Raw genomic sequence first — 14404 nt, 5'->3', positions numbered from 1 at the left:
AGTGTACCCATGGTATAAGACAGGGGAAAGACAGAGAGATTGTGAGCAGGGGGGGAGCAAAGTGGGCAGAAAATAAGAGGACAAGGGAAGAAGAGACAGGTAAAACGGGGAAATAAAGGGATAGTGAGATATTAAAGTAAAGATTAGGGACAAGAACAGAAGAGTGTGAGGGGGGAAAGAACAGAATAGGGAGGCGAAGATGGTAAAATAGAAAGGAAAAGAAAGAAAAGGCAGACAAATAACCTGCAGGTCTCCATCATTCCCCATCATTCTCTACCCACATTGTTTTGTTTCCACAGACTGCTGGCTGTATTAATACATACAGTAATGTGGCATTTCACTGGAGGACTTGGCACATGGCCACAGCAAGCTCAGTGCCCTCACCCTTTGTGTGCGTGTGTGTGTGTGTGTCTGGGCATGCTAACATTAGCAGCTGTCAAAACAGACAGCGCTCCTCCTTTCATGTGTAGTTAGGAGACCAATAGATGGAAATAAAATAGAGCAGCAGTTGAGCATGAACAGAGCACTTTTCCCTCCTCTTCTTCCCATCACTCTCAACTGCTTTTGTCGACTCACCTGGTCTGGCCAGGTGGTGGGAGGTGGAGCCGGGTGGGGGCAGGCCGATGCCCCCAGGGGTGTGTGTGTGAGGGGGCATGACACAGAGCTCTGCAGCCTTCCTCTGTCGGAGGGGCGGGGCTATGGGGGTGTCAAGCCGCCATGCCTGCAGCCTCCACTAGGGCGGCAATGGCAAAAAGCTGCACCAAAACACCTGAAAGAGAAGAAAAGGCGAGTGAGACAGACAGACCGACAGATAAGTAGGAAGGATGGAAGGCAGAAAGGTAGGTAGGTAGGTAGATAAGTAGCTAAGTAGGTAGATAGATAGGTAGAAAGGAAGGTATGTTGGTAGGAGGGAGGGCAGGAAAGAAGGAAGGTAGAAAGGTAGGTATGTATGCAGGAAGGAAGGAATGAAGGAAGGTATGTGGGTAGGTAAGTAGGTAGGTAGGCAGGTAGGTAGGAGGGAAGGAAGATAGGTAGGGAGATGGGCAGATAGGTAGGTAGATCGGTAGAAAGGAAGGAACGCAGAAAGGTAGGAAGGAAGGTAAGTAGGTAGATAGGCAAGTAGGAAGGAAGGTAGGTTGGTAGGAAGGAGGGCAGGAAGGAAGGAAGGTAGGAAGGAGCGCATGAAGGAAGGAAGGTAGAAAGGTAGGTAGGAAGATAGATAAGTAGGAAGGAAGGAAGGTAGGTTGTTAAGAAGGAGGGCAGGAAGGAAGGAACGTAGTAAGGTAGGTAGGTAGGTAGATAGGTAGGTAGTAAGGAATGTAGAAAAGTCGGTAGGAAGGTAGTTAGGTAGATAGGTAAGTACGAAGGAAGGAAGGAAGGAAGGAAGGTGGGGTTAGTAGAAAGGAAGGCAGGTAGGAAGGAGAGCAGCAAGGAAGGTAGAAAGGTAGGTAGGAAGGTAGGTAGGTGGATAGGTAAGTAGGAAGGAAGGAATGTAGGTTGGTAGAAAGGAGGGCAGGAAGGAAGGTAGGTAGGTATGCAGGGAAGAAGGTACGTGGATAGATAGGTAGATGGATGGATGGATGGATGATAGATAGATAGATAGATAGATAGATAGATAGATAGATAGATAGATAGAACATAAAGAGCATGAATGAAATAGAGCAATTTTCTTCCTATTTGCATCTCCAGACTTTTGCAAATCTTGATTGTGAGACAATTTCACATCAAGTTGTTGCCACACACGGCTACACAAACTAATGTGCACATACAGACACCCGTACGCCAGCAGCAAAGAGGGTAAAGCAGCGGGACACTGTATGTGTACACCCTCCATGTTACCGAAAAAGGCTTCCTCGCATACATTAAAAGTGTGTTTCTGTGCGTGTGTTTGCACCTATGCTCCCTGGTGTGCACATGCATGTGTGCGTATGTGCGTGTACCCAAGCATCCCAAACAGCCCCCCGGAATTTCATAGGCATAAATAATAGATGTGTGTGTCTTTGGCAGTTTACACAATCAGTTTGCCTTTCCCACAGACAGACCCCCTACTGCTGCCGTCTGGCACAGACACTGACACAGAGGGAGACAAAGCGAGAGTGACACAGGGATAGAGAGGGGAGGAAGAGAGAGGAAGAGGAGGAGGAGGAGGAGGAAGGAGAGGGGGAGAGGAAAGGTGGAGAGATACAGGCATGAACTTGGAAATACAGAGACATATGGAGGGAGCGAAAACAGAACATGGAGTGAAAAGGCAGAGGAAGCATTAATGGGAAGAGTAACGAAGAGAGACATTGCGTCTGTTTGTGTGTGTGTAATACTGCCAAACTACCCTCGGGCAAGGCAGGAGACAGTGAGAGTCTGACAGTCTTTGAACTCTTCGCTGAATAAGTAAAGGTAACACAGTCACAGTAAACCCAAACTGAATCCTGCGTAAACAGCAACAAATATGTTTTTTCCAGATTTCATCTAGTGCCTGAAATAATAATGTTTTGGGTATGATGGTGCCCAACGGATTCCATAAATTATTCATTCATTCATTCATTTTCCAGAACCACTTATCCTTGTGGGGGTCGCGGGTGGGCTGGAGCCTATCCCGGCTGACATTGGGCGAGAGGTGGAGTACACCCTGGACAGATCACCAGACTATCACGGGGCTGACACATAGAGACAGACAACCATTCACACTCACATTCACACCTACGGGCAATTTAGAGTCATCAATTACCCTGCATGTCTTTGGACTGTCGGAGGAAGCCGGAGTGCCCGCTGACACAGGGAGAACATGCAAACTCCACACAGAAGGCCTCCCCCACCCTGCGGTTCAAACCCCCCACGAGAACCCTTGAACCAAGACCTCTCTTGCTGTGAGGTGACAATGCTAACCACTGCACCACTGTGCCGTCCATAAATCATTTCGCCTCTAAATCCAATGGTCCATCTCAGAAAATCAACTTTTCCAATGAAGGAAATCAACTTCACAACACTTTGCACGTCAGACTTTTTGACTGCAAGTTTCATAAGACACCTCTATAGTCCAAAAACCTGCAGACAACCTTTTTGTCTATGATTTAGTCCTCTAAAAGAAAATTGTGGTGCACAAGAAACAAGCCTTGTTGCTGTTGCATACGATATAGTTTGTTGTATAGTTATAATAGGTTTTCCCTTGTTTGCAGTCATATTGTTTCCTGTACTAATATGGTGGCTGACTGGTTGCGATTAGTTTGTGATTGATGGACTTTTCCCTTGATAACATAAAGTTGAAAAAAAGAATGACCCAGCCCAATTACAGCGGTGTAATGAAACATATCCCATGTGCTTTGAAAAAGATGAGTGTTCTTGTCACCGCTGAGTCATTACGGTGAAAATAAGTTTGACGAGTGGGGAAATTACCATGGGAGAAAGCTCGTTGGAACCTCGGTACCACATGACTGATGCACGCCGTTGACTCGCGCCCCCTGGGCCAATCAGTGTAATTTTGAAAATGCTGGAGTGCTGCTGTGAGATGCGTCTTTTCCCAAAGTATCATCAAAACCCAATCAGCAGTGTGTGAAATATCGCGCTAATCAAATTAGGCTGTTGTTCAATGGTTAGCTTGTTTGTGGGGGAGACACAAGCAGGCTTTTTCCTGCACGGCTCATTTTGCCTTAAAGTTAAATGCAGGGGAAATTTTGCATGTGTTTACACCCATTTGTGGATGCCTGTGCAGCAATTATGTAAATTAGCACCTGTACCGTCTTAAAAAGGTGATCGAAAACTGATCTAAAGTAGTGGGAGGATAAAGTGGATGTGTGACGGGGAAAAAAATGAAAACATGATAGATGGATCTGAAGATAGACAGCAGGTCACTTCCAAAATTAACACCCGTAAATCTGTTGAGGGTGTCAGTGAGTTATTTACAACTGGTTATATATGAGTGTGGAAACAAGAGGTGAGAGGAAAGCGGGGGGCGAGGTGAAATAGGAGACAGGGTGACCGACCAGGAGGAAAGAAGGTATAGAGAAGAGACACGAGAAGATAAAAAGAAAATATAGGCAAGGCAGGAAATGCCAGAAGAGGAGGGAGGTGAAAATGAGTGCTGTGGGTAAACAGGGAGGACATTAAAATTCCCCTCCACAACCTCTCCAGTGTTTCAGTGTGTTGAGTGCGGGCTTGTGTATGTGCGCCCCAGTGGTGCTATTTGTGTTATCATTATTGCTATTAGTACCTGCCAGACACTGAACAAAATATAAAACACTTGTCTAATCTCGCAGCTCTCCCCCCTCTTTCTTTATATTCCCTCTGCATATTACACGTGCTCCTCTCCTCTCCATCATCTCTTCCTGGGCTTTTCTATCTTCCTTTATGACCTTCATCTTTCAGTATTCCCTTCCCTGCTTCCTCTCTCTCGCATTCCATCTCTCCCTCTCTGGCTCCTCTCCTCTCCTCTCCTTGACAAAGGAACAGAGGCGTGTACCGAGGATATTCGGCAGATGGATTTCCTGCGTGTGATTAAAGTCACATTAGCCGGGCTCTGCTGGGAAATTTGTGTTGTTCTTTTTAAATGAGCACATGAGCTTCATTTGAAGAATTCAGAAGCGCAGATGAGAAATGAAAGAAACTTGAGACAGATCTGGGAAGATTACTCTCGCTGCTACAGATTTCTTGCTGTATATGTTTTCTTTTTTCAGTTTGCTCAGTGCTGAGAATTCATTTCAAGACTGAAATGGTAGCACTGTGGAGTTTTTTTTGTTTAAAACCATAGACTGTATAAAAGAAACAGACATAGCCAGTGATGTCAGCCTTTGGCTTGTGGATTACTGTTCTGAAGCCTCGAGTTTGGCATTTTGGCTGTTGCCATCTTGGTTTTTTGGAGCCAGAAATTACCATATTTGGATGAGAGGATGGAGCTGCGAAGGAGTGAGGGGTGGTATGTGTGGTAACGACTTGTCAATCACAGGGTAGCCACGCCCTAAATCATATTCTGCTCTATCGTCGATTTAAAGGGATACTTTACTGATTGTCACACCACGGTCTAGGGAATGTATGCAGATGAATCTGTGTTAATCCGTCGAATGACACAAAACCTACTGTTCGTGTTCCATGTAAAACCAAAAGTCAATGAAGTTATTTCAGTAACAACATAGCGTGCTAGGATGTGTAGCATAGTATGCTAGTGAAGTATGTCGTGTGACATTACATTACATTAGTAACAAACGTACTTTTAGTGACTTTTTAACAAAATAAAATGTCTAAACAAGCCACTGTAGGGCGAATGGGTGAACTTGTTTGGGACACATGTTCTGGGCAAACAATAAACCAATGTCCAGGTTTTTTTCCATCCATTTATTCTCAATACAATATACACATGCTCACCATAACACAGAAGGGCGACAGCATTGTTCATATTTAATCACTATTCTGTTCAGCAAATTCAGTTTTACATTCCAATACTTAATGCTTTTCAACATGCTTCCATAAGACTTTACTTAATATGCCCTTCACACATGAATGCTCCACGCTATGTTCAGTTTAATAACTGCATGTGTAGATTTATATTGACCTTGTGTTAAGATAAGAATAAAATTAACTAAAGAATAAACTATATTAGGGCTCCAACAGTACCTATTTTAAGCCAACATGTTTTTCTCTCAACCTAGCCATGGACTTTTGTTGCCTTAACATAGGAATTAAACCTAAAAACACATTTTTTTTTTACCTATGTTGTAAGTTTATTTTGAAAAGAAGCTGTATGCATTACATTTCCTGTTAAAATGGAAGCTTATTTTGAAAAGACACAATGCACGTAAGGAGCATGAGAGCAGGAGGGTTTCTGACCACATTATATGTTGACCAAGCATCGGTATTTGACGAGCTGGGACTAAGACCTTGTGATTGATGGGACGCGATTCACAAAATGAACATCATGCTGTATTGAAGACTTGAAACTAGCGATAAAGACCAAAAATTTAGTAGGAAAATGTTCACTGAGGTAGTGAATCAAGTGAGAAGTAATTCATTTTCTCCTCGAGTTTTATACAATTGGACTTCTTTTTGCAACCACTGGAGTCGCCCCCTGCAGGCCAGTAGAAAGAACTTACTTCAGTATTGGCCTCCCTTTTTTCTCCCTTTTTTGTTTCTCCTCTAGAGCTGGAGGTAACCTCTTGTTTGAAACATATCATGCACATATGTATAAGCTAGAGCAGAAATGACATTAACAGATGGTTCCAGTGTGATAACAGTTTTCGCTGATTTCCATACATCATATTCACACTGTAGAAATATCAAAGCATTTTTCACACACTGAGATAAATGCTTTTTTTTCCCTTTGTCATAGTTGTTTATTTAATTAAACATTTCTGCTGCAGTTTCAAGCTGTGTTAAATCAATCTTTAATTCCTGTTTCAGCTCTGGGACTGCAAGTGTTGCCTTGTTTTGCATGTTGGCCATTTGTCAAATGATTCACGGCCTTGTGTTTGTTTATTTTGAATTATTTTGGGGAGGGAAACAGTTTGGCTGCGAAGCAGAGTGTTACTTTATGAGCGAAAAGCGAAGTCATTCAGTCGTATCGAATGTCTGCATTGATACAAAATTGTAAATGTAGTTTATATCAGGTTTATAGCTCATTTACAGCTCGTTGTTTATGGTTTGTTTCTCATTGTGTTGTGGAAATGAACGGGAGTGGGTAAGAAAGAAAGGGGCAGAAATAACATTTAACTAAGAAAAAAAAATTATCAATACACATGTTTAAACTTTCATGATGTGCTCAATCATGCTGGAGCTGTCCCATAAATGATGTATTGGAGGTACAGCAGAAGGTCACCTCTGCACCCACATGTTACAGTGCGCCCATCACTTCCCATCATGTTGAACGGGTGCTGTGGTGACAATCCTGTCCGTCAGGCTATTCTCAGAAAGCTTTTTTTACCAATTTGACCCGGACACGGGGGCAGCCAAAATCAACACATGCACCCATGTACACATTTACACGCACACACGTGTAAATACTCGGGAGCCAATGAGGCCTGCATGTTGTGGGAATCATGTAACACCTCCTCCTCTCCTTTGCGCTCCTCTGGGCTCCTCTCTCCTCTCTTCTTTCTGTCCTATTTTTTCACTCTGTTTATTGCACTAACTGTTTCCTGTCCGCACTTAAGCCGGATTTATACTCTGCAGGGTGTTGCCGAGGCGTCACACGGAGCCTCCGACGTGCATTTCCTCAGAAATTTAACCGCACACCTGGGGGCTGAGATAACAAGTAGAGACCACCAACTGTGATTGGCCAACTTGGGCTGTTTGTGTTTTCTCTCTCATGTTTATGATGCAGGGAGAGATTGTTGATAGGGAGGAAGCGAGATGAAGAAAGGCACAGCCATGTTCTAATTTTTATTCACGCTTGACAAGTGTTTATTTTGTGATCTAGCAACATCCATTTCTAGTACAGGCAACCTTACTGTGATCACCTCTCTCTAGTACAAAGTGGAAAAGAGAATATAAGCATGAATTCTGTAGGTATGTGTTGATTGTATGTCTATGTCTATGGTAGGTGGACAAATTTGTATTTTGCCTTCTACAGTTCAAACTTTCCCATCATGTCACATCTACCTAGAGCTGAGTATAGGTTAGAAAATAGGATACTAGTTCCAAAACCTGTACCCTGAAAGCGGTACCAATACCAATACCAATAAAGGGCTTACTTTGAGACCTTTTTTTTCCGATTACATTCGATATGCACCATGTTAAGGGAGCATTCAGTTGCATAAAACGCCACCAGGTAATACAGGTATATAGTATTGCCATACTTTCAAATATTTTGGTGGCATTTTGGCACGCTGAACTTCGTCAAATAAAACACACTTGATTTCACAACACCACAGACTGTATGGGTTGTAGCTGCTGTGGTTGTGGGCCAATCGCGTCACATTAAACAGGCTGTTGTTGTGCACTGTTGAAGAGTTTTGCTGCAAAAAGTAACCCACCAAAATTTGTACATATCCCACGTGATCATGAGCCAGTAATTTGTGTACAGCCCACATATTTGGGAAGGTTGCGATCTCATGACCAGTGCGCTGATGCCCCGTAAGGAGACAGGTTGAGGTGGTGGATGGGTAACAAAACACAGGACTTTCCCTCAGAAGACTTGAGTTCAGAGCGGTGTGAACTTTGAGTGAACTTTGAGTCATTTTAAATCTTAATTTTCTGCCTTTGTCCAGTTCTTAGGTCACAGTATGAATGAGGATACACTGCATTAAATCTAAGAACACTTGGCTGCAAGCAAAATCATACGAACAGTTATTTCATGCTAGGTTGAGAACAAAAGGGATCATATGTAGGTATCATTTGAATGGAAGAAGTTTCGATATTACTTGGTATGGGCTTACTTCAGTTGATACCTTAACAGTATCAGGTACTGATTAACAGCCAAACACGTGTTTTAAAGTAAAACTAAGAGTGTAAGCAAGATAACTTCAGATAGATAACGAATACACAACAGCTGGAAAATGTACAACACTTAGCCATTTATCTTTGTGTTGGTGCTACAGCAGGCATCTACATCAGTACAACTGAAATACCCTGACAGAAAAGCTTAGATCCTGCAGTGCCTGGTGAAGGAGTGTGTGTGTGTGTTTGTGCGTATGTGTGCACATCTTTGCCCGATTTGCCCAATTTAGCCCATTTTTCAGAGTATTTCATCATCCTTGTGACGTGCCTACATGGCTTGACTAATAGTTTTTTAATCAATATGGCTGGAATTGTGTCAAATTTGCCTCCAAATTGAAATACATCTGCACTCTAGAGGACGTCTGTTCATGTGTGAAGGCATGTGTGTGTGTGTGTGTGTGTGTGTGTGTGTGTGTGTGTGTGTGTGTGTGTGTGTGCAGCAGTATGAATGTTTGAACGTCTGTGTGTGGCCCCTGAATGAGTGGCATCACAGCTGTAAACACACAGCCCAATCACTCACCTTCAGCTCTACCCTTTACTCCCTCACCAACACACACACACGCACACACACAAACGTTAGCCTTTGGCAGTTGGCTGGGGTTTAAGGGATACATCAATGTCAGATTATTTTACAAAACAAACTAAATCCTACAATGGAGAGGAAGAAGAAATAAAAAGCAACCAACTCTAAAATGAGTCAGATAACTGACAAGGTTCAGTGCACATCTGCTGTTGTATGTTCATGTATTTCCACGAGTGTGTGTCTGTGTAGGTGTGTCTGTCTGTGTAACGGCGGGGTTGCTAACAAAGGCACAGAGATGCAGCCAAGCTCCTCTAAATCAATTTTTAATGGCTTTCTTACACAGGAGAGCAGAGAGATTGGGGCAACATAACACACATACACTGGACACACACACACACACACACACACACTTAAGCACATGCAGAAAGCTTGACAAATAGAGCCTCATATGTGTTGACAGGCACATGGTGCAAAAAATATGTACAGATATATAATTACACATGCATGTGGGTATGCGGACACATGGTGTACATAAACACACACGTTTTGTTCAAGCATACACGTACATGCATACCATGCAGGTCACATTTTGTCATTTTGAATTGTATACCATATTATCATGCATATTTTAAATTATTATTTGTATTAAGATAGTTTACCTAAATGTACATAGCCAGTGTTCTAGTCCTGTACCATGCTCTTAACTTAACAGGGAGTACTGCAGTGATACTTTTCTCTGGAACACCAACCCAACAATAATCCAGTATTTGGGAGTATTTTGGATATGTACATGGTTTTAAGATTTGCCATTTGTTTTGTTTAAGCACATGAATAATATCACCGACAGTGTTCACACGTCTGCGGCATGATCCGATGAGCAGTTTTGCAGGAATTGTCAGACTAGTCAGAGGTGTTAGTCTTGTATTGAGTCCACGTGTCAATCTACAGCACTAAGCATGGAGCTGGTTAGTGATCAGTATTGTTTTCTCCGGGTTTATGTTGCATCTTCATTACTTGGAGGACATTCAGACAATTCCCGTTAATTGGAAGCTAATGTAGAGAGCCTTGAGGATATCAGAGGGGAGTGCCTCACACCCACTGCATTATCGTATAATCACACTGCAGCTCTTCAAAGTTAATCACTCTTATATCACACCTTTGTAAAACAAGATTAGAGTCTGTAAAGTGGTTTTACAGCATGCAAAAAAGCAGTGGCATCAGGCTGAGAATCAACAGGACACCGTATAAAAGAACCCATCAAGGGGCTTCAGCTTGATTATGATTATGTAAGATAGCGTGAAGGTCAGAGACGGAAGGCAGCCAAATAACACTGTGTATTCATCATTTAGATTTGTAACAGAAGCTTTCTTTGAGATCAAGATATACAATGCAGGATGTACCTAAAAATGATATTTTAGACTTATACAGAGGTAATCCCTCTCAATCATCACTCATAAGAAGAGAGTGGTGTTGTATTTTTCTGCAGATACTCTGCCCTCTGCCTGGATTTGCTTATTTTCCTCTTGTTTTCTGTGTTTGGGATGTTTATGGGTGTGTACCCTCACAGCACTCAGGTGAGGTCGGGGCTTTTTTGAAAGGTGGTGACCAGGTGCCTGATCATAAGCAGCAGGCATCCAAGAGACACAGTGGAGAGCGTTACCATCAATAGCCAACAATCCTGCATGGTTTGTTTGTCTATAAAGTTGTCTACATGGGTTACATCAAGCTCATAAGAAAAAATGGGCATATGACAGGATATTAATCATGCTGTAATGAAAGTATAACAGAAGATATCTAGTATATTAGCAAATATCCACACTGACAAAATCCCCCAGAGATACAGTAGTACTCTGATGTGCAGCAGTTATCATGTGGTGGCTGTAGCTAGACCTGCAAGTCACATGACGCCTCAGGGTTGAGAGATGTTTTTGTTCCTAAAAATCATGTGGATTGAAAACGTTCCAATATTTTATGTTTCCAGGCAAATATATGATGGGAATGTCTGTATGGTCATTATTATGTAATTGGCATGGAAGCAGGAAGCGGCTAAAACTTTTTGTATTCGTTCATTTATTTATTTTTTTGTGACATTTTCGCTGGCTGAGCAGCTTTTACTGGAATACATGGGCTGCCATGTTTGACAACCTCATGCAATTTTTAAACACCTAAGGGTGGTACATCTGCTACAGTAGCCATGCAAAAAAATATATCTCAATATATTTGCCGTATATTCACCTCAGCTGGGTTAGATCTCAGCAGAGAGGTTCGGTACAAGCAGATAAAGAGTTACCATAAGACTTAAGTTTCTCTTAAGTAGCTTGTGGCAGCAGTATAAAATAGCAATGCCTCATACCGTTCCCTAATATCCATCATACTGTATGTTTAGAGCATTTACTGTTTATGCCCTGCAGGGTATGTTGTTGTTTTTAAATATTAGAGCTGTGTTGTTTCTTTTAAGGTCTGTGGTTTAGTGCTGCCTGTCTTTATCTATGTACTTCTTTGACATTTAGCTGTGAAATATGAATAACTAACGATACACCCATGCGTGTGTGTGAATAAACCTCAGATGCCCTCACCTACTGCCCACCCCGCAAGCTTTGCCCCACAACCACAGCCCTAAAAATTCCAATGAATGTGCATGTTGTGTGTATCCAGGAAACAGGTTAGGGGCTGACAATTTCAGCATCCACCTCTTCACAGCATGCACCCCTCCAAAATGACCATTTGTTTACAGGGGGGGGTCCTCATCTGCAGTCCACTTTGGGAGAGACATAGTGCTATTATATATTAATTCCAGTCGTAAAATAAGCTGAGGAGCAGTTACGTTGAAATGAAGTGTATGTGAGTGTGAGTGAGTGAGGAGAGGAGAACTAACACCACAAACACACTTACCTTTTGACCAAATATCTCAGACAGCAACAGCCTTATAGCTCTCTGCCATCAGCCATCCTCACAAAAAAAAAAGAAAAAAAGAAATATAAAAAAAGATCAAAAATCTCCAAAAAAGAAAAACCCCTTCAGTTAAAAGAAATCCATACATTCAAGATCCTGGTCAAATGAATGAGAATAATCCTCCTTTCTGTATAGAGACAATCCCCCCCTTGCCTCCCTTCAACCCACCAATAAATTGTGAAAAAGGAGGGATTGTGTGGAGAAAAAAATGAGGGATTGTAGAAAAAAAAATGAGGTGAAGAGAGGCTTAGAGACACAAGAGGAGGGAAGAGAGGATGAGGTCCGTGGAGGGAAAGGGATGGAGATAGTTAATCCTTTTCTTCGGATCTATTCCCTATATGAATGATACGTCCAGCGCCGTCCTGTTCGCTGGCTTGCGCGCTGCCGTGTGCGTCTGAGAGGCGTGAGTGTGTGTGAAAAAAGAGAGACGGCGTGTGTGTGTGTGTGTGTGAGAGAGAGAGAGAGAGAGAGAGAGAGGGAGATAGAGAAAGAGAGACAGCGCTGTTAGGTTGCTGGCGTCACGCGCTTGCCCTTCTGTGTGTCGCTATGTTTGTGATTCCTGCACTCAGCACGCGTCGGAGTGTGTGCGTTGTGTTTATCCACGCATGTACTCTTGAGGGCTGTCTTTCCGGCAGTGTTTGTGTGTGTGTGTGTGTGTGCGTGCGCGTGTGTGTGTGTGTGCGTGTGCCCCCCACCTCCCCTTCTTCTCTTTCCTATGTGTGTTCAGTCGTGCATGTGGCAGGAGAATATGTGTGTGTGTGTCTTGTCAAATATAGTAACATTAGTGTATGCTGCCTCTGTCTGCCTGCAGCTCTCCCACTGTGACAGAGAGAGGATAAGGGGGGGTGGAATACAGAGAGAGTGATAATACGAAAGAGTGAAAGCCAAGAGAGACAGAGAGAGGGAAAAGAGGGAGTAGGAGTTGGAGGGTAGGGAGGGGAGGGCAAGGAGAAAGTAAGAAGAGAGATAGAGGGAGGTGGTGGGAGAAATGGAGAAGAGGTTGGTTGAAAAAAGGATAAAGGTAGGAGGGAGGCAGAGGACAGGAAAGGAGATGGACAAGGCAGAGATGCAAGAAGGGAAGCTGTGGCAGTGGAGGGAGGGAAAGAGGGTGGGAGGGATCAGCTGATTTCAGTGAAGATGAGAATCTCCCTCTGCCACATGGGCTTTTCTCCTCCCTCGATTTTTTTCACCTCTTTTCCTTTTTTTTCCCCTCTCCTCACGTCGCCCTCGCTCGGCTTTCATTTTCATTCTATTCCCTGTGGCAGCTCTCGTAACGGCTGTCTTTGTGTGTGTGCGTGTGTAGAGTATATTTGTGCATATGTCTGTGCACATGTTTTAGAGTGTGTGGTCTTGTATTGCTCACATTGTTCGCTTATATGTGCGTAGAAATGTTCTTAATATGTGCACAACATAAGTGCACACACAAATTTACCATTGGATTCATGACACATGCACACTGGCCATTTTTGTTTGTATTTTAGTGAATCAGAATTACTCTAAATTGACTGCTATTTGCAATCAGCATACTGCCACGCCCCCATTTCTCCATATAAGGAAATACAGCCGCCCTGAGGTATACCATGGAGAAAGCAGTGTTAGTGAATGTCTTGGCAGTCGGAAACAGCTGATAACCCATTTTTTGTCACTCTCTGAGCATGTTATGTCGGTCTCTGAAGATGCGCTCTCTCCTCAACACACGGCTATATCTTCCAGCAAGCCGGATATGCCATTTAAGACCTGCTAAGTAGTGATGCGCAGGTTGACCCACAACCAGTGTCGGGCGGTCTGGGTAAGCTTGTTAAAAAATATTGCGAGTTTCAGGCGCAGAGGTTAATAAGTGACAAAGCAGCAGTCTGAGTAAGCTCTTCATGACATACAGAAACATTATGCAATAGACCACCTTCGCTTCCCCTCTCTCTGTTTCTCTCAAACACACCGTAAGCAGCTTTAACATCAGCTCTGCTGTCCTCACGGTTTCCGTTATCCATTTTTATTTATCAGGAAAATCCGTTTAAGTCCGACATACTTAAATCTCTCCGGTCATAATGTTTAGTAAAAATATTTCCCCCTGAGAATATGGAGGCTGAACACTGTGTCCTAACAGCAAGCAAGCAAGCGTCTCTCCGTCCTCACTGAATCTGTTAAATATGCAATTCTGTTATGTCATGTAAACAAACCACTGTACCTGTCAGCTGTGCGCTCAGGTAAACAAATCATGTAGAATATCAGCTGTGGGCTCAAGATCAAAATGTAACCCCTTAAAGATAGGTGAATACTTTCTGTCTTCTTATGTTTGTAGTTAAACTGAAAACACATTTTTTATGTTGTAACATTTACTGAAACATGACATACCACACCACCAAAACTGGTCTGCAGTCCATAGATAGTAAGTTAGTCGGCCACATGTAGACTTACTCAGTTTGCGTCTGAATGCCAAGTAGATTTTAGGGTGAATATTGGGATTATGGTTAAGGTTAAGGTGAATTCTATAGGCGTGAAAACCACAAGTTTAAT

General features: G+C 42.9%; 2 protein-coding genes across 2 annotated transcripts in view; one reads left to right on the top strand and one right to left on the bottom strand.

The window, feature by feature from the left end:
* The window catches only part of lrtm2a (leucine-rich repeats and transmembrane domains 2a), a 35567-nt gene extending 23232 nt beyond the window's left edge, over positions 1 to 12335 (bottom strand). Inside the window, exons 1-2 of the mRNA XM_050036514.1 lie at positions 11831 to 12335; positions 577 to 769 (exon numbers count right to left, since the gene is read on the bottom strand). Of these exons, the coding sequence (XP_049892471.1) occupies positions 577 to 655 (79 nt within the window). The 5' untranslated portion in view covers positions 656 to 769; positions 11831 to 12335. The remainder of the gene's footprint in view (positions 1 to 576; positions 770 to 11830) is intronic.
* The window catches only part of cacna2d4a (calcium channel, voltage-dependent, alpha 2/delta subunit 4a), a 150678-nt gene that overhangs the window by 72923 nt on the left and 63351 nt on the right, over positions 1 to 14404 (top strand). The window lies entirely within an intron of this gene.

The sequence above is a fragment of the Epinephelus moara genome, chromosome 23, assembly GCF_006386435.1.
Source record: "Epinephelus moara isolate mb chromosome 23, YSFRI_EMoa_1.0, whole genome shotgun sequence".
NCBI classification, from domain to species: Eukaryota; Metazoa; Chordata; class Actinopteri; order Perciformes; family Serranidae; genus Epinephelus; species Epinephelus moara.
This window is presented reverse-complemented; position numbering and strand designations above follow the sequence as displayed.